The sequence below is a fragment of the Bufo bufo genome, chromosome 2, assembly GCF_905171765.1.
Source record: "Bufo bufo chromosome 2, aBufBuf1.1, whole genome shotgun sequence".
NCBI classification, from domain to species: Eukaryota; Metazoa; Chordata; class Amphibia; order Anura; family Bufonidae; genus Bufo; species Bufo bufo.
In genome coordinates, this window is record NC_053390.1 from 739,472,120 (window position 1) to 739,496,995 (window position 24,876).

At 44.4% G+C, this 24,876-nt stretch overlaps 1 protein-coding gene across 5 annotated transcripts in view; it reads right to left on the minus strand.

Annotated features, from left to right (window-relative positions):
- Positions 1-19,246, minus strand: part of N4BP2 (NEDD4 binding protein 2) — a 68,945-nt gene extending 49,699 nt beyond the window's left edge. For 2 of the 5 annotated variants that reach the window (XR_005776393.1, XM_040418953.1), the window contains exons 1-5: positions 19,013-19,120; positions 12,141-12,413; positions 11,001-12,009; positions 5,306-5,430; positions 1,100-1,188 (exon numbers count right to left, since the gene is read on the minus strand). Coding sequence is in view for 4 of the 5 variants with exons in the window: in XM_040418953.1 (XP_040274887.1) it covers positions 1,100-1,188; positions 5,306-5,430; positions 11,001-12,009; positions 12,141-12,348 (1,431 nt within the window). In the remaining variant the exon portion in view is untranslated. The other 3 variants (XM_040418954.1, XM_040418955.1, XM_040418956.1) reach the window with 3 other exon arrangements.
- Positions 19,247-24,876: the final 5,630 nt, after the last annotated feature.

The following is a 24,876-nucleotide window of genomic DNA, read 5'->3' on the forward strand; positions in this document are numbered from 1 at the left end:
GATCTTTAACAAATCCTCAACAATATTTTGCTTCAGAACCAATGCAAAATCACCCCTATACATTGCAGGGGTGAAATCCACGGTGAAAACTAACCACCACTGGATGGGGATAACCACTGAGACCCCCACCAATCACATGCCCCCGTATGAACGGAGCAGCAGGTTGATTATCATCATCATCTTCAATCATCTCTATGAGACTGCTGGAGACAGCTGAACAGTTCTCGACTATCTCCGGCAGCTCTATTGAAACGGGAGAACTGAGATGCCTGTTGGTTATTCCCTATCCAGTGCACGCGGATACCTGACTCCAACCAGAATAACCCTTTAAAGCCAGTATCACATGGTGCTAATACAGTCACCTTTTAATGTCTTTCATCTTAGAACCTGGACTACACACAGTTCTGCTGAGCACAACCTAGATCAATATAAGACAAGATGGATATCTAAAATTTAGTAGCAGCTTTATAGCCGAGTGAATCCACCCTTAGGCCCCTTGCAGACGAGCGTGTGCGGATTAGGTCCGGATGCGTTGCGAATGCATTCAGTGAAAAATTTGCGATTTCGCAAACAAAGTCAGTCAGTTTTGTTTGCGATCGTGTTCAGTTTTTTTCGCGCGGGTGCAATGCTATTTAATGCGTTTTGCACGCGCGTGATAAAAAACTGAATGTATACAAACAACATGTCTTAGCAATCATCCGTGAAAAACGCACCGCATCCGCAAGCAAGATTTTCACGCAGCTCCATTCACTTCTATGGGGCCAGTGTTGCGTGAAAAAAATAAAAAAAATTAAAATGAAAACAAATGTAAAAAAATATGGCAGAATATAGAACATGCTGCGATTTTTACGCAACGCACAAGCAATGCATGAAAACCAACACACATGTACACAGCCCTATTGAAATGAATGGGTCCAGATTCCATGGGGGAGAAATGTGTTCGCACCACGGGGCCTTACACAGAAGATAACAGTATCTACATGTGTGTGCTCAAACTACACAGATTTTACGTTATGTTGCCATACACAGTTATAAAATGCAGACGTTTCATAAACATGGAAAACTTCACAAAATTCTAAGTTTATAAAGCAGTTCTGACCAGAGAGACATAGGGCTTCATTTCCCATCCTTGTATATTGGTGTTGTCTATTATGATGGGTGACACATTCTTCTCAAAGGCGTCTTTGGCTGAAACAAAATACAATACAGTGAATTTCTAACTGTAGACTGTGCAAGAATAAAATTTAAATCCATGACCCTTTGTATTTAGTATAGGAACTGCAGCACTTAGGGCTAGTTAAAGGGGTTAACATGATTTAAATACTGATGATCTAACATCAGAATACTGTAGGTCATCAATATGAGATCGGCAGGGGTATGGACTCCCAGTTCCCATCAATGAGCATATCAAGCACAGCGCTGGTATCGCAGGTCAGCCACATTCACTTGGTGGCCTTGGATCCTTTAGAGGGACCTAGGCTACCACAACGAACGAACAGCTCCACTGATTGCTGCGCTCCTGGGAAAAATCCTCTCAGATGCCGTAGTCACAACTGATCATGGCATCTGAGGGGTTAAATGTCTGATTGGAGTCATCGCTGATCACTGACATTAGCTCTGGGTGTCTGCTGTTTAAAATCCAGCAGCTATGGAACCTGCTGAACTCTGGAGCGGGTGCCATTTTTAACTAATGGACTTTCGCCATACACGTAAAGCAGATGCCCTTAAAGGACAACTGTCATATTTTCAGTCAAAATTTAATTTTCATACATGTTGTTGCTTCTGTGGTAATAATCCATAATCACTAATTATTGTGTTCACATACCACTTGTTTAATGAGATTCCGTCCATAGCAACCGATCCTCACAAGACTTCTTTCTGACTATCTTCTCAAGACGGCCGCCGATGCCCTTACCCTGAGGCTAAGACCTCCCTCCCTAACTACCCAGAATTCATTCGGCTCATCTCGGGAACGCGCAGCCTCACCCCAGCCAATAGGCTTTCTCCAGACTTAAACACGCCCTCTTCCTCCTGAGTAGTTGACTGCAAATTTTATCGCGAATATCGGCGCTATCCCAATCCGATAGGAGAGCACGTGTAGCTTTCGGGACTGGCCACTACTATGTCCTCCGTCTTCTGTATACAGAAGATAGGACACGGAGGACACCTAGCAACGCTGTTTTAGCCGCATCACTGAAATGCCTGGAGGAGGAAAAAACATGCTGCAATTACTGTATTTTTCGCCCCATAAGACGCAAAATTGGGGGGGGGAAATGCCTCTGCGCCTTGTGGGGCGAATACTAATGAGCGTTTCCATTATGGAAGCGTTCATTAGTACCGGAGGACCGGGAAGAGGTGAAGGCTTTGTACTCACCGCTTCCTGGTCCTCGGCTGTCGGCTGTAAAGGCTGCGCACAGCGTGACTGCACTCTGTGATCTCATGCTATGCGCAGCCTTCACAGCGCAGCCGGAAGACAGAGCGCGCTGGAGGAGAGGAGCGGCGGCATCCAGGAGCAGGAGAGGTAAGTGGTTTATTTATTTTATTAAACATGAGGCGCTGGGGGCAACATGAGAGGCAATGGGGGCAACATGAGAGGCAATGGGGGGCTACAGAGGGCTGATATGAGGCAATAGGGGCTGCTTGGGGCCAATATGAGGTCTGATTGGGGGTCATTCACATGACTTGTTCAGGTCTTATTAACATTGGGGCTGTCAGCTGAGATCTGATCTAAGGTGTAATGGAAAATATTTTTTCCTTATTGGGCGTCTTATGGGGCGAAAAATATGGTACTAGGTAATTCAATACCTATACAAAAAGTATTAACTAGGGAACTAAGGAAAAAATTTGGCCAATCCAATTACATTTAAATAAATAAAAAATATGACAGTAAGCCTTTAAATGGAAACTGTCACCAGCGATCCCACCTTATCCGATTGTTTACATAGACACAAAGATACGGTTCACCTGATTCCAATGCTGTTTTTCCTTTGTTGATCAGAGGCTGTGCTCCCGAGTTTCATACTTCTAACGTTTAATACTTTCTTAATATGCTAATTAAGTCTTTGGTGCAATCAGGGCAGCACTTTCTTACTGCTTTGATCGACAGGGCCAGGCAGGGCAAAGCAGCCAGGGAGGGACTGGCCATAGAAAGGAGCAGAGCTTGGGTGCAACACGAGCAATGGTGACTCCGTCATCACACCAAAGACAAAATTGGAATATTAAGAAAAAGTATCACAACTCGAGAATGGTGCCTTGGGTCATCCAAAGAAAAACTGTATTTTAATCAGATGAACCAAAGCTATGTGTCTATGCAAACAGTTTGATAGGGAGGTACCTGGTGACAGATTCCCTTGAAGGGTGTAAAAGGAGTCTCTCAGCAGTTTGTTCATGCAAAACTGCTGACGAAGCAGGAGGAAAAGGCAAGGGACAGAAAGAAATACTTAAAGTGATTCTGTCATCAGATTTAACCCCTCTAACCTAAACATATGCTCATGTCCGGACTAATAAGAAGAATCCTAAGCTGGCCTTATTAAACCTCACTGTGGCTCTATTTGCCCAAAAAACAGGTTTTTATAACCTGTCAATCACTTACTTAAGGTGCCCAAGGGAGGTCCTTTAATACAGGGTGCCCGGCCGCACCCCTCGCTGTCCGGTGCCCAGCCCTGCCTTGCCTGTCTTCGGCGACGCTTTCTACAGCTCAGCGCCGCCTCCGCAATCCTCCCAGGCGCGGGATCTGGCAGAGGGACGGGGAGGATTGCGGAGGCGGCGCTGAAGACAGGGAAGGCAGCGCTGGGCACCGGACGGCGAGGGGTGCATCCGGGCACCCTGTATTAACGGACCTCCCCTTGGGCACCTTATATAAGTGATTGACAGGTTATAAAAACCAGTTTTTTGCTACAGTGAGGTTTAATAAGGCCAGCTTAGGATTCTTCTTATTAGTCTGGACATGAGGATATGTTTAGGTTAGAGGGGTTAAATCTGATGACAGAATCCCTTTAAAGTGCACCTAATCTTTCAACAAACTTTGCATTAATCAATAGTACAGTGTGTCTTTCTCCTGGTTCATTCAGCTCCTACTCACTCCTCCTCTTACCTCCCCTCTCCATAGACTTGTATTGACATGTGTAATCTGATCCTTCACTTAGCTGGTCCATCCTGGACAGTTTCAAGAGAAATTTCAAAAAAGTTTCCAAGAGAAAAGTATTTAGCAAGTTGAGAAGGAGGAGAGGTAAACAGCTGATAACAGGAGAACAGACATTTCTGTCTCTCCGATGAGATATATTACAAAGTTTATTGTGGTTGCTTGTACTACTGATTTATGCAAAGTTGTGTAAATAGTAAGTGACCATTTAAATCTGTTGTTACTTTTAAATCAATGGAGTGTCACGTGCACCCACAGGACATTCTGTGTGTGGGCAAAATCTGCCTGTCACACGTAGAACTGCTCATATATGGAGCCTCAGTACCGTCGGCAGAAGGTATAAAAGTTATGGCTGTCAAAATATGGTGACAAGGCCATATGCATTTGGCATCTTCAAAAACAAAACTGGAATGGCATTGTTTTTTTCACATTGTGCCCCAAAAAAATCCTTTTAAAAGTTAAACAATTCATGCCTGATGTACCCCAAAAAGGGGATATTTAAGGCTACTTTCACACTTGCGGCAGAGTGATCCAGCAAGCAGTTCCGTCGCCGGAACTGCCTGCCGGATCAGGCAATCTGCATGCAAACGGACAGCATTTGTAGACTGATCCGGATCCGTCTTACAAATGCATTGCAAGAACGGATCAGTCTCTCCGGATGTCATCCGGAGAAACGGATCCGTTATATATTAGTGCGCAGACCGGAAGGACGGATCCGGCATTGTGGTATTTTTAATGCCGGATCCGAATACATTTCAATGTAAGTTAATGCCGGATCCGGCATTCCTGCAACTGATCCGGAATTTTGGACGGAGATAATACTGCAGCATGCGGCGGTATTTCCTTCGTCCAAAACGCCGTTCAGTGACTGAACTGATGACATCCTGAACAGATTTCTCTCCATTCAGAATGCATGGGGATAAAACTGATCAGTTCTTTTCCAGTATTGAGCCCCTAGGATGGAACTCAGTGCCGGAAAAAAAAAAAGCTAGTGTGAAAGTACCCTAAAACAACTTGCCCCATATAAAACAAGACTTCATACAGCTATGTCGACACTTTTGAAATGCAGAGCCCCAAATATGAAAAAAATAAAAATAAATTAGCAAGTTCCGGGTACAAAATTAAGTTATCTCTGGGATCTAACATAAAGCAAGTTTTTCATACCTCGTTTATGATTCCACTCATGAGCTTCCCCAAGACAGTTTATATCATACTGGTATTCACCATTTTGGCTAAAGTAATCATCAGTGCTCAGAATAACTCCTGACGGATTCTGCTCTAGTAATAACCTGGAAGAAAGCGTGTAGTCTATTAAGTCAGAATCCACACAAAAAAAATAAATAAAAAATAAATAAAAGATTATATATATATATATATATACACACACACACACATTATAACAAGAAAAACAAATGAAAATAAATTCATGTCAGTTTACACCATCATGGGCTCATAGCACCAATAAGTCCTGGAAAACCCCTTTAATAAATACAAGTTGCCCGCAGATTGAACTGTACTTCAAGGGCATCACATGTACAAAGGGAATGAATGTTGGCTAAACATAACCCATAGCTGAAATCGCAGTTTTGTGTTTCAAGAGACTTGCCGTGTTGTAAAGTGATGACACAAGGCTAGGATACGTCATCATTGGGGGTCTGACTTCTGGCATCCCAAGCGATCCTGAGAATGAAGATTGTGCAGAGCTGATTTGCAATGAGTTTGTCCTCCTAAGTTTTCCCTGCATAGTGGGACCCCAGCCACCCTGCTGTGCAAATATCTGCAGTGCTGCTCTATTGACCTTAACCCTTTCAGGAGTTTTTTTTTTTTTTTGCGTTTTTGTTTTGCGCTCCCTGCCTTCCCAGAGCCATTTATTTGTCTGTTCACATAGCCATATGAGGGCTTGTTTTTTGCGGGACAAGTTGGACTTTCCAACGCCACCATTTAATATTGCATATGATGTAGTGGGAAAAAAAATTCCAAATGGGGTGAAATTGCAAAAAAAATTCCACCAGTTTTACGGGTTTTTTATTTACGACGTTCGATGTGCGATAAAACTGACCAGTTACTTTTATTGTACAGGTCAGTACGAATCCGGCGATACCTTATATGTCTAGTTTTTCTTGCGTTTTGACGCTTTTTTCCGTTTTGCTGTTTGCCGTATGGGGAATATATTTTTATATTATGGGTGTATTTATTTTTTTGTTCTTTTATTTTTATTTTGGGAAAAGGGGGGTGATTTGAATTTTTATGTTTTATTTATTTATTTTAACTATTTTTTTTTTTTACACTTTTACCCACAGGGACCTATAACAGTCAATAATTAGATTGCTATTATCATAGACTCCAATGCCCTTGCATTGGAATCTATGATGATTTTACTTCTTTCCTATGGAGCCCTATTACAGGCAAGGGCTCCATAGGAAATACTATGCAGCAGCCTCCTGTCATTCACAAAGACAGAGGCTGCTGCACACAAGCTCCGACTCGTCCGATCGCCACACGGGGGAGCTGGAGAATAACCGGAAGCGTGCGCTTTGGTGTTTCACGCGCTCAGATGCCGTGGTCAGGATTGACCACGATCGCCATTACTGCCAGTTGCGGACATGAGCCGCGGGTGTCTGCTATAAGAAGCAGGTGGCCACCCGCGGCTATGGCGCCCGCAGCACTCAGGAGCAGGCGCCATGTACGTCATCGGGTGTGAAAGGGTTAAAGGGGTTGTGCCACAAACAAGATTCTATATTTTTCAACCCAACACCTGGATCTGAATATTTTTGTAATTGCATGTAATTACAAATTTAGTATTGCCAGTGAGCTATTCAATAAAATGTATCTGTACAGCACCACCTGCTGTTTGTTCTCTCTCTTATTTTTCTGTCCATTTCACAGAGGTGAAAATGATAATAGTCCGGTCAGCACCTGGTCCCAATGAGCACTGCCATGGGAAGGAGTGAAAAGAAAATCCCAGCTGTTGTAGCTTGTGTCAAAGTCTTGTACTTTAATTATATTCCAAATGGTACATTTCACTGAGGTGGTCACACATGCTCAGTTTAAATCTTTAACTGCCATCAGCTATATGCTGTGGCAGTTAGAGGGAAAGAGCTACAGCAGAAAGGACACACAGACTGAGAAAAGGACACACCACCTGAGCTGCCAGCCTGAAGTAAATCTATCAGAACAAATGGAGCAATAAACGGGGAGATCTCTGGATTGTCATGTACTATATGGTGTCTGATAGTAACTTGCCCATATTATCTACTATAAAAAATAAATCCTAAAATCTGACAGTTTTCATTCTAGCCAATGAAGCTCACAATAGGTGGACCCTTGCTATTCTGGAAAGATCACTTCTCAGCAGTCATGCTTAAAGGGGTTGTCCAACTCTCAAGCATTTTTAAACCCCACAGTCCACCCAGCATGACCTCATTATGGAAGTATACTTACTTGCTACCCGACCCTTAGTCCGACTCCGTGGGTCCATTGCTGTCTTCACTGCACTTCAGCCCCAGCAAGTAAACTTCCAGCAAGGACAAGAGTCAAGTGCACTCCAGCGATGACATGTCCAACAATGGCACATCACTGCAGCCAGTCATTGGCTGCAGTGGATTACGTGACGCCCAACCGTGCCATAAGTTTACATGTGGGTACCAAAGCACAGTGATCCACGGAGCCAGAACCAAGCGTCGAGCAGCAGGTAAGTGTGCTTCCCTTGACAGGTTCTTCCCATTTAAAATATACTTGAAAGCTGGACAACTCCTTCAAGAAACATGACACTAAAAACTGAACATTCAACGGTCACCACCTGTACCCCCATCAATCTGCCAGGAGTACTGCATGGTGTAACACTAATTCCAAATGTCAAACCTTTATAAATACCCAGACTCATCTAACCTCGTCCCAAAAAGCAGCAGCCATGGATTCATCTAAGCAGCTGCCGAACTCTCTGAAAATGAAAATAGTTGAGGCCCACAAAGCATGAGAAGGCTATAAATAGAAAGCAAAGCATTTTCAGGTTGTCATTTCATCAGTTCAAAATGTAATTAAGAAGTGGCAGTTAACAGGAACAGTAGAGGTCAAGAGAAGGTTTGGAAGACCAAGAAAAAATGGTCTCGTACGATTGCTACAAAGGCAAATCAGAACCCCACTTGACTGCAAAAGACTTTCAGGAAGATTTAGCAGATTCAGGAGATGTGGTACATTGTTCTACTATTCAGCAACACCTTCAGAAATATGGCTGTCATACAACAGTCATCAGAGGAAAATGTCTCCTGCGTCCTCAAAGCAAAATTCAGCGTCAGAAGTTTGCAAAACATCTAAACAATCCTGATGCATTATGGAAACAAGTCCTGTGGACCGGTGAGGTTAAAATCGAATTCTTTGGCCACAATGAGAAAAGGTATTTTATAAAGAATTTTATGAAAATAAGACCTATCCAACCATTAAGCATGGGGGTGGATCAATCATGCTTTGAGGTTGTGTTTGAGCCAATGGCACAGGAACATTTCATGAGTAGAGGGAAGAATAGATTCAAAGACATTCCAGAAAATTCTGGAAGTAAACATAACACCAACTATAAAAAAGCTGAAGTTTAAAAGGGGATGACTTCTACAAATAGATAATGATCCTAAACACACCTCAAAATCCACAAAAGACTACCTCAAAAGGCACAAGCTAAAGGTTTTACCAAGCCCCCTTATCTGAACATCAGTAAGAATCTCGCAGAACTGGAAGACTTTTGCAAGGAAAAAAATGGATAAAGAATTCAAAGACTCTTGGCTGGTTACAAAAAGTGTTTACAAGCTGTGCCAAAGGGGGTGCTACTAGATACTAACCATGCAGGGTGCCCAAAGATTTGCTTCGGGCCCTTTTGCCTTTTTATTTTGAAAATGTAAATTATGAAAATAAAAAATAGTTTTTGCTTCAAATACAAAAGGGAATGTGTCATCTTTAAGGGCTGTTTTAGACGAGCATGTACACTTTGGAAATCACGCTCCGTGTGTGCGAGCGTGATTCTCCATTATGAACACTGCTCTTTTTTTCGCAGGAGCGCACAGCAGTATACTGATTTATAATTCTGTGTGTCTCTGCATGACCTTACCACTACAGAATTATACTGACATAATGCTGTCAGTATAATTCAGTAAACCCAGATCATGTAGAGACATACAGCATTATAAATCAGTATAATGCAGTGCGCTCCTGTGAAAAGAGCAGTGTTCATAATGGAGAATCACGTTCATAGTGGACGTGCTTGTCTGAAACAGCCCTAACCTTACGCCTTTTGGATATCATTTCAACTTGCTTAACTGTTCACAGTAAGAGTCATTTTGACTAGGGGTGCCCAAACTTTTGCATGCCACTGTATATATTTTATCGTCAATCTCATGTGCATTCCCCATGCAATTTGCTTGAAAAGGTTGTGAGCTGTACGTATCAATCAGGCTGTACTCTCTGCACACCACCCTACCTCTTGAACTTACATAATCAGCAGTTGCTAGGCTGCTGAGCTTGCACACATCATTAGCAGGACTTATTGGGTCGGGGGTGGGGAATTACAGGATGACATCAGGGGTTAGGTGAGTTTTACAAACCTAATGACATCTTCAGAACTTCAGCTCTCCAGCTATACAACAGTGTTATAAGGTTAGTTTCACATATGCGGTAAGAGATCTCTGGATCCTGCAGTGCCAGATGGTACCAGAATGCCCGCCAGTCCCATTAACTATAATGGGGTGCAGCAGAGATTCAGTCACTACTCGGCAAATGTGCATTTTTTTTTTTGTCCAGCCAATTCTCGCATATTTGCCAGGTGGCAAATCGAACCCCTTTATAATTAGGGTCCATTCACACGTCTGTAGTGCATTGCGGATCCGCAAATTGCGGATCTGCAATACACCCGGCCGGCAGCCCCTTAGAAATGCCTATTCTTGTCCGCAATTGCGGACAAGAATAGGACATGTTGTATTTGTTTCCGGAGCCGCGGACCGTAAGATCGGCGGCGCGCTCTGGAAATGCGGATGCGGAGAGCACATAGTGTGCTCTCCGCATCCATTCCGTCCCCATAGAGAATGAATGGGTCCGCACCTGTTCCGCAATTTGTGGAACGGATGCGGACCCATTATTACGGACGTGTGAATGGAGCCTTAATGGTGCTGGCGGGCATTGCTGTACCATCCGGCAAAGCTGGATCCAGAGAGCTCCGGAAGGCTGTTCTCTGCTAGAACAACCTGCAGGGTCTCTTACGGCATATGGTGAAACTAGCCTTAGTTTGGAGTGCCAAATGTGGTTACAGATTCTCTTTAAAGGGAACCACCATCACCACCATAATGGCCTATCCAACCACCCGCAGTACCTCACAGCTGCAGTCATCATGTCTCCACTGATGTCTTTGCCTATGGCGTATGCAAAGAGGGTGCTTGAAGCCAAGGGTACAGTGGTCTTGACTCTTCAAGTGAAGCTAACCTTGCCCCGTCCTGCTTCCTTCCGCCGATTGACACCTCAGTGCTTTTTTTTCTTCAGATGTGATGAGCCTGAGATACCACACATACAATGTTCTTTCGTTTTCAGCTCAGGCTCCAAATACAAAACAGAATGGCACATGCACCGGATCTCAGACGCACCATTTCTCAAGAAAAAGAGCACTGAGGCATCAATCATGGGGAAAGAGGCAGGAGAGAGGTAAGGCTAGCTTGAGCGCCAAGAAGACAGCCCATGCCCGTAAGCAACACAGGGTGAATAGTTGTTTTTTGGCAAACCATTCCATTGGATGAAATAGGCAAAGACATCATTCGAGACATGATGACCACAGCTGTGGGTGTTTGGGGGACATTATGGTCCTTTAAGGATAATGATAAAATGTTACCTTGCTAATGTAGATTTTCCAGAGCCTGGGGCACCCCTCAGAAGGACAAGCACGTTTCCTACAAACGGTGTCACTTTTTTGGAAGTTTGAGGACCACTGTGAGCCTTATTAATAGGTTTGGTATTCTCAGCAATCCAATGGGTTTGAGGAAAATGGTTATTATTCCGGACATAAGTAGGAGGAGGAGGAGGAGGGTTAAAGTAAACTCCTGAGACAGGATCTCTTCTACATGTCCATTGTGAAGGAATAACAGCTACCGGTGCAATGAATGAAGGATTTACACTGGATATTGGATAAAATGAAGAGGCCATAGGATTCCACTTGGTTTGTGTCTTTGGGGGTGCACTCGGCAGTTTCACATGTGATGGGGATACTGGCCCAGCACATTGCTGGTGTACTGCCATCGGTTTCTCAACACTCCTAACGTTTTCTTGGGAATACGTGGCTCCATAATGAGAACAATTTAGAGAGCTGAACATTATATCTGGTACAGCCTTGCAATCAGATTGTACGTTTGCCACCTCAGTGACACCTGAAGATGTGCCCGCTTCACGTTCAACGAAAGAAGTAACATCGGAATCCAAGGCACGTGTGTAATCTTCTCTTTGAAGATCTGCTTTGGACTGATCCATTAAGTTTGTATGGTCCATGTGGAATGAGGTATTGTCAATGGAGGCAGCTTGATCCAGCTCTGGCTTCACTATATTATGAAGCAATGAGGCGTCTTCACCATGTTCTGTGCTACAAAATGATTCTACATTGTATAAGCCGTACTGATCAAGTGCCTCATCTAACAACATATCCAAGTCATTGCACACAGTCTCATCCATGTACGAGGTGTCTTGCTGTTCTTCTATTTGATTTGGAACATCTTCAAAAATTTCTGGACCCTGCGATTCAGTCTGGAAGTCATCCAGAAATGATGCAACCTCAGCAAAACCTGTTGACTCTTCAGTATTCCCTTTCGAGGCTGTTGAGAGCTCCAGGAGGTAGTCCATCACTATCTCAACTAGGTTTAAAACAGAAACAAGTCAGTAGAAATAAGATATTGACACCATATTGCTTTCTAGATTAGGTTTATAGACTCATTTACATTGTGACATGATATACTCTATATACCAGTGTAGCAGCGTTTCTTACCTTCTTTATATTCACTAAGCACCATCTCAACCAAGGACGAGTCAAGATTGGGGAACATCTCACACATACTGCTAAAAACATCCTTCCTGTTATTGCTCATGGCAGATGGAAGGGGCAGGCTACTTGAGGGAGATGGGATGAATGAAGAGTCGCTGACAGAAACCCTTCTTTTAGGACTTGACGACAAACTCTTCCTTTTTCTAGGCATTTCCAACTTGTATGTTCTTCCGTCTCCCGCTTTATTTAATTTCCATTATTAATATCCAATAACACCTGGAAAAGTAATGGTATTATTTGCAAAAGTCTACTACAAAGATTGAGATTTGAGAACAATAAGTTTAAAGGTGTTGTCCCAAGTCATGAGTATCTGATCGGTGGGGTTCATACACCCAGGTCCTCTGCTGATCAGTTGTTGGAGAAGGCACCTGCCTTCCTGTGAGCACCACGGCCTTCTCACAGCTCACCAAGAACAGTGCCGTACATTATATAGCTGCTGTGCTTTGTATCGCTGCTCAGCCCTATTCACTTCTATGGGGCTGAGCTGCTCCTAGGCCACGTGACCGATGAGCATAACGTCACTGGCCTAGGAAAAGCAGCGAGAAGGCCGTGGCACTACTACGAGCACCACTGCCTTCTTGAACAGCTGACTGGCAGAGGTCCCAGGTGTCAGACCCCCACCAATCAGATACCGATGTTAATCAGCAGTATTGACATCTCAGAAAACCCCTTTAAGAACAATTAGGTGATAATTGTTAGATCAGTGGAAACAATCCTGATGCTGGGACACTTATCTGATCACCTGTGCAACACATATGGTCATGTAAAGGAGGTTACCCACTTGAGACTTTCGTGGCAGATCCCAAACATATGCCATATGACTTAGGCTACTTTCACACTGGCGTTTCGGCTTTCCATTTGTGAGATCTATTCACAAGCGGTCCAAAACGGATCAGTTTTGCCCTAATGCATTCTGAATGGAAAAGGATCCGCTCATAATGCATCAGTTTGCCTCCGATCAGTCTCCATTCCGCTCTGGAGGCGGACACCAAAACTCTGCTTGCAGGGTTTTGCTGTCCGCCTGACTAAGCGGAGCCAAACGGATCCGTCCTGGCACACAATGTAAGTCAATGGGGACGGATCCGTTTTCTCTGACACAATCTGGCACAATAGAAAACGGATCCGTCCCCCATTGACTTTCAATGGCGTTCAAGACAAATCCGTCATGGCTATAGAAGACATAATACAACCGGATCCGTTCATGACGGATGCATGCGGTTGTTTTATTGTAACGGAAGAGTTTTTGCAGATCCATGACGGATCCGCAAAAACCGCTAGTGTGAAAGTAGCCTTAGAATTAGAGCACATTCATGACAGTGACATCAGGAAACTAAAGAGTAGAAAATGTGAAGAAAAGAGCAATTTAATAATCACCCCCCTAAAATAACATATGTACACGGTGGTGTTACCTTCCAGCAGCGAGCTGCTCTCCTGCAAAGTAAAACTTTTCTAGCAACTCTTATCAGTTGACAAGCAGCAAGCAAGGTCTCCTGCGCAGACTATAGATAGCGGGCGCCCTGGACTGCCAGACAAAGCACTGCACACTAAGGGAGCTCTCACTCACAGCATTTCTGGATAAAACAAGTTTAAAGGACATTATCATCAATATTTCTATATTGCAAGGATATGCCCCCATTGTCTAATAGGTGCGGGTCCCAGAGGACGGAGAGGGGAAATGAACATTGCACTGCACATGCGCAGCCGCCCTCCATTCATTTCTATGGGGCGGCCCCATAGAATTGAATAGGAGCAGGGGCCGCGCGTGCGCAGTGTGCTCCCATTCACTTCTATGGGAGCAGCGCTTTGTGGTGGACGGACCCAGGGAAATCCGTGGTCCTCCAGCCACAGCTCTCCCCTCGCTCCGTTCTCGTTGTATGTGCGGGTCCCAACTCCCAGCGATATGCCCCCATTGTATGTGATGAGAAAACCCCTTTAACAGCCCATATGTGACAGTTCTATGTCATTTTTGTATAAAAAAAAATGGATGGACGGTTTTCTGAAGTCCCTCCATGTAGTCTAATTCCTGTCCCGGCTCCTTTGATTAGCACAGCAAAGAACCTGACTCGCCTTTCTCAGTCAGACCATTCACTGGGACCTGAGAGGGAAAGGGATGAGGGACTGATAAGCACAGCGCTCCTCTGTGGCCATCTTTATCTAGGCCTATCAAGAAAACAATAGAGCTGTCATAATGCTATCCTAAAGCCCGATTTTTCAGCAGATGATCGCTAATGAGCTTTCATATGCATGCTAGTTAGTGATCGTCTGGCAGTGTAATAATGCCACCGACTGCCCGATGAAAAAGCAAATGCTTGATTATCGGGCAATCCACGTCTTTTGACATGTAAAAAAAAAAAGATCATTTACAGACAGAAGATCCTGGTGTCTAATAGCGATCTGCTGCTGGCAAACCTCTATACAGCATGGGGACGAGCGATGGCATAGCTATCGCTCCTTCCCGTGCTGTGGAGCAGATCGCTGCATGTAATAGCAGTGGTCTTCTCTGCTAGCGAGCAGGAGATTGCCGGGAAGGATGCTTCCCTCCGGACAATCGTCTGCCACATCAGGCTGTGTAATACAGCCTTAAAGGATAACTGTCACATTTAGACCCTAATTTCCATTTTCATATATGTAGTTGCTAATAACATGATATTCCAGAATCAGTTACTATTAGACTGACTTACCCCATATTTAATAAGATTCAGCCCTTAGCAACCAGTCTGCATAAAACTGCAATTTCACTATTCAGTTAAGATGGCCGCCACTGCCCTCACCCTGAGGCTAATCCCGCCTGCCCTCACTAGCCAGTAACAATAGCCCCCCAAAAGTGTCAGTAACCAGAGCCCTCCCCCTAAAGGGTTATGCAGCACAGAGGGGTCCTCTTACCACATGTTGCTTTCATTTATACACTGAGCAGATGGCAGATCTCCCTTCCCTGGTCTGCGCTGCTTTGACTCTGCATTCTCCAGCTCTGCTGAGTGAGGGAGCGTCTGCCAAGCGCAGGGACAGGGAGAAGTGCACACAGCCCAGGCACTGTTATCAGCTGCTGGGGGGGACCTGGCTTTAATCCTTTACCTACAGTCCCTGGCTGCCTGCTTCTGTCCAGACAGACCTGCATAGCAACCTGATTTTAAGCACAGGTAAAAGTAGGCAGTAGAGGGAACTAAACTGTTGAATTAAGGGGTAATTGAATACACAGTGAAAAGTTTAAATAGGGCCACCGAGGAGATATTAATCACCACAATCCAATACTCCAAAAAAATAAAAAATGACAGTTATCCTTTAAGTCTACCAATCTACTATTTTATTAACAGATAACATCCTTCCCTCACAGCTGCAGTAAAATAACAATGGGTTTCCTATCATTATAGGAGTTTTCTCTCTCTGTGCCGACATCTAAAGAAGGACAATATTTTAGATTACATTTCAATGGTATAGTGCTGCTAAAATGAAAGAGAAAAACAGCTAAAAATACTTTAAAAATGTTTATTTTTTTTCTAAATAGCCCTTTCTGACAGGTTTCCCTGTAAATATGTTAAAGGGGTTGGCCACTTTCTGGCTACTGTTGACCAATGTGTCTGTAAGATGATTATATGACACTTACTAATATAGCCTTCATTGATTTTCTGTAATATGTGCTATATTTCATAAGTCATGTCCCCTTCTCCGGCAAATCTTCTGTGCTGTCCACACAGGAGATCTGTCCATAAGATGGCCGCTGATGCAGGGTCGTGTGACCAGGCAAAAATACAATCGGCCTTCTCCACTCAAATACACCACACTTGCCAATTTGCCATCAGCACTTTTGGAGAGTTTAGTGCAGGTGTAGTGTATTTTAATGGAGGAGACTGAGTGATTTGCCTGGTCACATGACCCTCCATCAGCGGCCATTTTGTGGACAGCACAAAGGACTTGGCCAACAAGAGACAATACCTTTTGTAATATAGAAAATGTTGCCGAATATTAACAGACTATATTAGTACAGTATTTTTTGCCCTATAAGATGCACCTAAGTTTTTCAGGGGGGGGGGGGGGATAGGAAAAAATATATTTTTAACCAAAAGGTGTGCTTTTGAACTAATGGTGGTCTGTGCATGACACTGTTATGGGGAGGATCTGTGGATGTCACTGTTATGTGGGGCTCTGTCGATGGCACTGTTATGTGGGGGGGCATCTGTGGATGGCACCATTATGGAGTGGAGGATCTGTGGATTACACTGTTATGGGGGAGATCTGTGGATGACACTGCTATATATGTGTCATCCACAGATCCCCCCCCAAGTGTCCCCCTGCCGCTCACAGCAGTATTTCTAGTAATCACTACTCTGGTAACATCAATACTTAACCTCTTAATAAATTTAACTAAAGTTGCGCTCTCCCCTGTATCAGCACTTACTAACAAGCATCCGGAGCAGGCAGAGCGGCTGGCAGCGTTACGTCACTCACTGACATCGCGCGTCTGCTCCTCCCACTTTATAAATGAAGCAGACGCGCGATGTCAGTGAGTGACGTAACGCTGCCAGCCGCTCTGCCTGCTCCGGATGCTTGTTAGTAAGTGCTGATACAGGGGAGAGCGCAACTTTAGTTAAATTTATTAAGAGGTTAAGTATTGATGTTACCAGAGTAGTGATTACTAGAAATACTGCTGTGAGCGGCGGGGCCCGGTGTAAGAGTACAGTCACTGCACCGGGCTCCGCCGCAAGTTCTCAAACTCCAGCCCCTCCTCCCTCCCGCTGATGCATCGCAGACTGCGATGTAAAATGGCAGCATTCGCCCCATAAGACGCACTATTGGGGGGGAGTGCGTCTTATGGGGCGAAAAATACGGTAAGTACCATATAGTCATCTTACAAACGCACTGATCAACAGTAGCTGGAAAGTGTGCAACCCCTTTAAAGGTTAAAGAAGCACTCCCACAAATGTTTTTATTCATGATGTAATCTGCAGTGAATGTAATCTTCTCATCAGTGACTGTATTTCTGAGTTATAACCTCCCCTATGATCCTCAGCTGTGTCATGTGACCAGCTCTCTGATCTCCAACTTCATTCCTATGAGACTGACATGGAGGCTCCCATAGGAATACAGAGAGAAACTGACTTCCTGTCCACACAAGATATTTCTGTGTTATTTGGAAAGTCTGATTGCTGGTCACATGACACAGCTGAGAAGCAGAAGGGAGGGGATAACTCACAAATACAGTCACTGGTGAGAAGATTACATCATTTACCTTTCTAAGAGGTCAGAGAATAAAGATTTTTTTCTTCTTTAAATACAGTTCAGAAGGGTAGTGTTTTTAAAGGGCTTGTCTGGGATTGGGGACATTGTTGTATGTGTACAACAGTCCCCTAAACATTACATTCATGCCTGTCCTACCTTTACCAGACATTTCTGATGCCCCTTTTGCAATTCACAAAATCTCAGCCGGAAGTGCCGTTTTTCTAAGAGTCAGTGACGTACCGGGTCCCTTTCTGCAGAGCGAAGCTTCTTCTTCCGCTTCGCAAGGAGCCCGGTGATGTCACCGCCAGCCAAAGTAATTATTCAGAGCACATGGATGACCTGTAGCTAGGCAGCAACAAACCGCGCTAAGCCACGCCCATCTGGTCCGGTGACGTCACCGGGCAGTGCGCTTTATTATCAGTGAAGGAGGCAGAGCACTATGCTACTTAGGAATATGTGCGGCAGCATAGGAATTAGGGGGGGCGGATGCACGGAGGAGCAGACAGACACCAGAAACCACGCGATGCTGCGCGGGGACCCAGAAGGCAGTGCGGCAGGAAGCTGTCGGAGCCCTGCTGATGTCGAAAAATACATAAAAATATCTGGGGAGACCTTCAAACAGCTATTAATAGTCAGTAAACTGTTTTGTAACACAAAATCGAAGGTGAGGACACAGGGGCACAACCTGAAATTACACCTGAGAAATTCTCTTACTGAAGCAGATGCCTTGAACAAACACTTAGCAGTGAGTGAGTGTAATCCTGTCTGGGATAACTACGTGTCTCTTCTAAGACGACAGACCGGATGGACCATTCGCTCCTTTTGTCCGTCTTCTGTTTCTGATTGCATGAAACTATACCGCGAATGAACACTTCCGTCCACAGCTGATCAAGGGTAGTCCTGAAGATAGGTCTTCAATATCCAAGTCCTAGAAAACCTCTTTAAAGGGGTTGTCCAGGTTCAGAGCTGTACCCGGACATACCCATAGTTTTACCCAGGCAGCCCCCCCCCCTGACTTGAGCATCAGAGCAGTTCATGGTCCGCTGCTCTCCCTTGCCCTGCGCGATATCTTTTATTTACAATAACACACTGCTGGGCAGAGGCTTCCGCCCGGCAGTGTGTTCGGTGACCTCACCGGCTCTGATGGGCGGGCTTTAGCGTTGACCTAGCCGTTTTACAGGCTAGGGCAGCACTAAAGCCCACCCGTCAGTGCCGGTGACGTCACCGGGCTCACTGCTGGGAGGAAGCCTCCACCTGGCAGCCCGAAACGTCACCGGAAATTCACAAAATGGTTGCTGCATCCAGGTGGATTGGCGGCCATTCATGGGCGCGAGTCCATCCATTTCTATGGGATTAACGCCTAAGATAGGAGTACCCTGCTCCTCACTATGTGTTGTTATGAGGAAAAGCCCATGTGAACGCTGAAGCATTTCTTAAAGAAGCAGTATGGCTCCTCAGCAGGAGGTTGTCACCACTGAGTATACACTGGACCCCAGTTATAAGTGGGCTGCCTCATAGACTACAACTCCCACAATCCTTTACAGCCAAACTCGGCTCTACGGCTTTCCCTCGGCGACACACAAGTCCCTGTTAGCATTTACCTCCTGTACAGCACACTCCGCCCCCTCCACCGCCCGACATGTACACCTAGCGCCGTCCACCACACAGGAACTACGGCGAACCAACACACCGAGCACATCACGTGATCCTACCTTCACGTACATAAACAAGGTGAAACGTGCTGTGCCGGACAACAACAGTGTGGGCGCCGGAGCTCCTTACCGCAGAGCGCCCTCTTACGGCCGGGAGGGCTTCACACACTGTGTTCTCTGTGGAAGGTTACAGCCTGGCTGCCCCGTGCTGCTGCTGCTGATCATTGGAACAAAATAAGTAATTTCCTGCCTCTGTGTAGTTTCAGGTTTTCGCCCATAGAAATGTTAGTGAAAGTCTGCATAAAAGTAATTAAGGGCAACCACCTAAAAGAATTCTGAGTAGAAATGGTTTAATTTACTAAGACTTTATAGACATACCGATGCACGCCGCAGCAAATTTTTTCCGCACTAGGCCACGCCTCTAACTCCGCCCAAAATATAAATATACACCTAATCCCACCCAGTCCCCTTAATGCCCCCACATAGTAATTATTCCCCCTTCATACCACCGAACAGTACGGTATTTATGCCCACATTGTGTCTTCACAGAATTATGTCCAGTTGTGCCCCCAGTAATATGCCCACATTGTGCCCCTCAGTAATATGCCCAGCTGTGCCCCCAGTAATATGCCCAGTTATGTGCCCCCAGTAATATGCCCAGCTGTGCCCCCCAGTAATATACCCACATTGTGTCCCCAGTAATATGCCCAGCTGTGCCCCTCAGTAATATGCCCAGTTATGTGCCCCCAGTAATATACCCACATTGTGTCTTCACAGAATTATGTCCAGTTGTGCCCCCAGTAATATGCCCAGTTATGTGCCCCCAGTAATATACCCACATTGTGCCCCCAGTAATATGCCCAGCTGTGCCCCTCAGTAATATGCCCACATTGTGCCCCCAGTAATATGCCCACATTGTGCCCCCAGTAATATGCCCACATTGTGCCCCCAGTAATATGCCCAGCTGTGCCCCCAGTAATATGCCCAGCTGTGCCCCTCGCAGAAAGTAAAAGAAAATAAACACCACATACTTACCTTCTTCCTAGCGGCTGCTGTGGTCTGAGGAGGAGGCTGACTGCTGGCCGGCCCGGCCCCCGCACAGACCAGAGGAGTGGAGAGCCGGCAGGGGGTTGGGATGATGGAGCTGGGAGCCGATGCCTGCTCTCTGCTTCATCATTACAGGCAGTTGTCTCTGCTTCCTATGGACGCTGAGATAGCTGCCAGAAAGCGGGACTGTCCCGCCGGATCCGGCACGGTTGGGAGGTATGTTTAGAATTTAGAGCCTTCAATGGATTAAAGGGGTTGTTTGAGATTTTACTAAAGTTGTTTAAAATCTGGAAATGGAGTAAAAAAAAAAAAAAAACGACTTGAGCTGTTACATTCTCCACCAATATGGCACCTGTTTTGGTAGTCCTCACCAACCCTGCACTTGTATCTAAAGGTTAATTATATTCATTGGTGGCGCAGTGGTCACAGACCCCTTCTCCCTTCCTCAGTGTTATAATTATTGGTGACCCAGTGGCCAAAGGGGCCCCCCACCCTAAGTATTTTCATTGGCGCAGTGGCAGCTTCCAATCTGAGCCACAGCAATGAAATCGTGGGGCTCCGATCAGTTACCATGGCAGCTAGGAAGCCATTTTAAGCCATCCATGGCTGCCATGGTAAGCTCCCTTCCGCTGTGTGCACAAAGCCCAGCGCAGCAGGGACAGTGTAAGATCCTATTCACCCCCAAAAGGGCTAATAGTTATTAAATAAAAAGTAAAAAATAAATAAAATAAAAAACACCAAAAATATTAAAAGTTTAAATCATCCCCTTTCCCAATTTTACATATACAAACAATAATAAAATATATTAGATATTGCAAAGTCAGAACTATTAAATATTAAAAAATATCTCCTATGCGGTGAATGCCGTCACTGGAAGAAAACCCCCAGATTTTTTTGGTGTTGAAATCAAGACAAAATTTTGGTATCATGACATTCCTAGTCACATGGGCATAACTGTCATCTCAGGTTCTTTATCTCACCAAGAAATGGTATCAGACGGCTGTGAACCCCCGGAGCCAGGAGACCCGGCACGCAGAGAGCTGCTGGCTGTAGTGTGTGGTGACTAAGACCCATATGGGAAGCACTGGTCTTTAGTAAATGACCCCAATGTTTTGACTGAAAGGAATGTTTATGATCCCAATGTCCCCCTTCTGACAATGGGTTCTCCGCTAGTATGTCCCATTTTCTATGGGAGCGCCAATAGCTGAGCACTGCTGTCTCCAGCACTCCCATAAAGAATGAATGGAGCAGCAGGGTGCATGCCAAACCTTCCGCTCCATCAGTTTGAGAGGAACAGTGACCCCATTCTTGGTGGGGCAACTAAGAGTTATTACTGAGGGCATTACGGAGACATTGGGAGCAACACGGAAACATGAGTACACGTTTTGAGTGTTTTTTCTTCAAAATTGACATTTATCGCAATATATCTCATTATCACGATAAATTTCTCAATATCGTTATCGTGGGAATACTTTTGATACGCCCATCCCTATGCTGACTTAACCTGAGGATAGGAATAAAACGAGATTATGACCTGCGTCTTCCTTGTGCAAGTTTTTTTTATTCCCGATCAACACAGCAAACAGGCAACGTTTCGGCCTAACGCAAGACTTTCTCAAGCCATAATAAACATCACACAGTGTGAACTTATATACCTCCTCCACAAGGGGTTGTGCCAATTATCACCAATAAAATACTTGTATATAGGTTATAACAAACTAAAACCAATCATCTGTGTCTATATAAATGAACATTTTATCCTCCCCATACATGGAGCCCCTTCTTACATCTTCTCCCAGGTGTCATCCATATACATGTGAGTTGCAGCATGGCCGCCGCATGTCTCCTCAGCGTGATCAACAATCCACTGCGCATGTCCTTGTCCTACATGTCGTACGTTTTATTCACCGGACTGCGCATGTCACGTCGCGTCTCTCTTCACGCAACTTTATTGATAGGGACAACAGGATACATTAACCTCCATTCTTATTCTCCACCACCATATACTTTTCTCTTTATAAGTGTCAAATACCGACACCCTACAATAAATCACAGCACCACTAAATCCCGTCCTGTCATATATCTTCTATATAAAAAGAATCTTCATATAAAAGAGAGAGGATAAAAAAAATAAAACATAAAAATTATATTATCCTTCAGGCGGACATAATCGCCTCTAAGTTCTTTTGATCAAGTATCTTAATTTGATTTGTGCAAGCAGTGAAACAAAGGGACAATTGTATATGCAAAAATATATAATTGTTTATTATAAAAACAAAGAATATAAAAATCAATACAATTGCAAAACAAATGATGAAGTTACAAAATAATACCCAAAATGTACCACACGGTGGTGCTAACACACCCCTATCTGATCAGCACAGTGTGACTTAGTGATTTATGACAACCAGTGTCATACTTTTAACAAACAGACTCAAGAGAAACTTAGGATCTTCTATTTATCAAACAGGCTATAACAATAATACACGGATTATACAGGAAAATAACTGTTATCCCTTGACTCTGTTTTCCTATGACCAATCAAAAATATATGATATTAATATGATAAAATATTCTAGTAAGAGTTAAGTTAGATGCACAGGGAGGTTGATGCACCAAGTAGGGTGCTCTCAGTTTTAGCAGCGTCACCCCGCTGCTAGAGTGGGAAAAATGTAGAAAAGAGATAACTGGGCACACCTAGGATATTGGTAATTGGTATTTAATAGTTAGTTATATAAGTTATTAAAAGTTTATTAAAGGTACTTGCGATAGTTTAGAATGTAAAATCACTGACACACTATTACGTGACATACAAAATATCAATTCTGCGTCCCAGTGGCCGGAGTGGAGCCGCAACAGTCACTGCCGGCAATTGAGCAGCCTCACTCCAATCCCTGCGCAAGCAGAACGAATATGGAACATATAGGTTACATGCGCCAAAATAACATTAAGTTGGCGGATTACTGTAGTAATGACATATAGAGGTGATAAAAGTGATAAGATAAATGCAATCTAAAAGGAATAATGTCCCGGTAACGTTATAAATAGAAATTCGTTTCTCCTGAAGGTTAGCAAAAATGTCCAAATGTGCCAGAGGTACCAACAGGTGGTGGTGTATAGTCTATTCACAATGGTGCGGTAGTTTGGTTCATTCAATCATTAGGCCAGCGGCGTCCCGCTTATGGTCTAGAGTTAATCCGACAATTGGACAAAAGGACATAGAGGAACAGTCTTACCGGTGATGGAGGGTTCTCACAATAAGGAGAAACCTCTGCCGTCTAACGAAACTCAATCCTGGTTTTTGTGCAGTCGGGTAGGGCTCGCGGTAGATGCTGTAAATCACCTGTTCGCAGTCGAATCACTGCACGAGGTCCCGCTTGTTTGAGTCCTAATAGAATATCCCAACCTTTCAGATGGATGTTTCAGATCGGCTGTGCGTGACGAGTCGGCTCAAGATTGTTCCTTTCTTCAGTCGATGCGGTGCACTCGCATATGCTTGAATTTGGGGGGTCAGACCAGACGCGTTTCGGGGTTAAAGTATCCCCTTCATCAGTGGCCACTGATGAAGGGGATACTTTAACCCCGAAACGCGTCTGGTCTGACCCCCAAATTCAAGCATATGCGAGTGCACCGCATCGACTGAAGAAAGGAACAATCTTGAGCCGACTCGTCACGCACAGCCGATCTGAAACATCCATCTGAAAGGTTGGGATATTCTATTAGGACTCAAACAAGCGGGACCTCGTGCAGTGATTCGACTGCGAACAGGTGATTTACAGCATCTACCGCGAGCCCTACCCGACTGCACAAAAACCAGGATTGAGTTTCGTTAGACGGCAGAGGTTTCTCCTTATTGTGAGAACCCTCCATCACCGGTAAGACTGTTCCTCTATGTCCTTTTGTCCAATTGTCGGATTAACTCTAGACCATAAGCGGGACGCCGCTGGCCTAATGATTGAATGAACCAAACTACCGCACATTGTGAATAGACTATACACCACCACCTGTTGGTACCTCTGGCACATTTGGACATTTTTGCTAACCTTCAGGAGAAACGAATTTCTATTTATAACGTTACCGGGACATTATTCCTTTTAGATTGCATTTATCTTATCACTTTTATCACCTCTATATGTCATTACTACAGTAATCCGCCAACTTAATGTTATTTTGGCGCATGTAACCTATATGTTCCATATTCGTTCTGCTTGCGCAGGGATTGGAGTGAGGCTGCTCAATTGCCGGCAGTGACTGTTGCGGCTCCACTCCGGCCACTGGGACGCAGAATTGATATTTTGTATGTCACGTAATAGTGTGTCAGTGATTTTACATTCTAAACTATCGCAAGTACCTTTAATAAACTTTTAATAACTTATATAACTAACTATTAAATACCAATTACCAATATCCTAGGTGTGCCCAGTTATCTCTTTTCTACATGATAAAATATTCAGCTCGGCAATCAGACTATGGAAAATAACTTTCCAAGAATTTAGTCCTCTTTTCAAATAATGTCATATCTTCCATTAACAATATGCATCTTTGCTAAGAGAATAATCAGCATTATGGAGGCGCCTAACATTATATATTCCCACAGTATGGGAACTCTTGGCTATATACTGAGAGAAATATCTTATTAACCACCTCCCGTCCGCCCATAGGATATAAACGTCCGGGAGGTGGTTCTCTATTTCTGAATGGCCGCTAATCGTGCAGTTGCTGATCGGGTTGCCCGCTGTCAGTGACAGCAGGGCAACCCTTAGAGA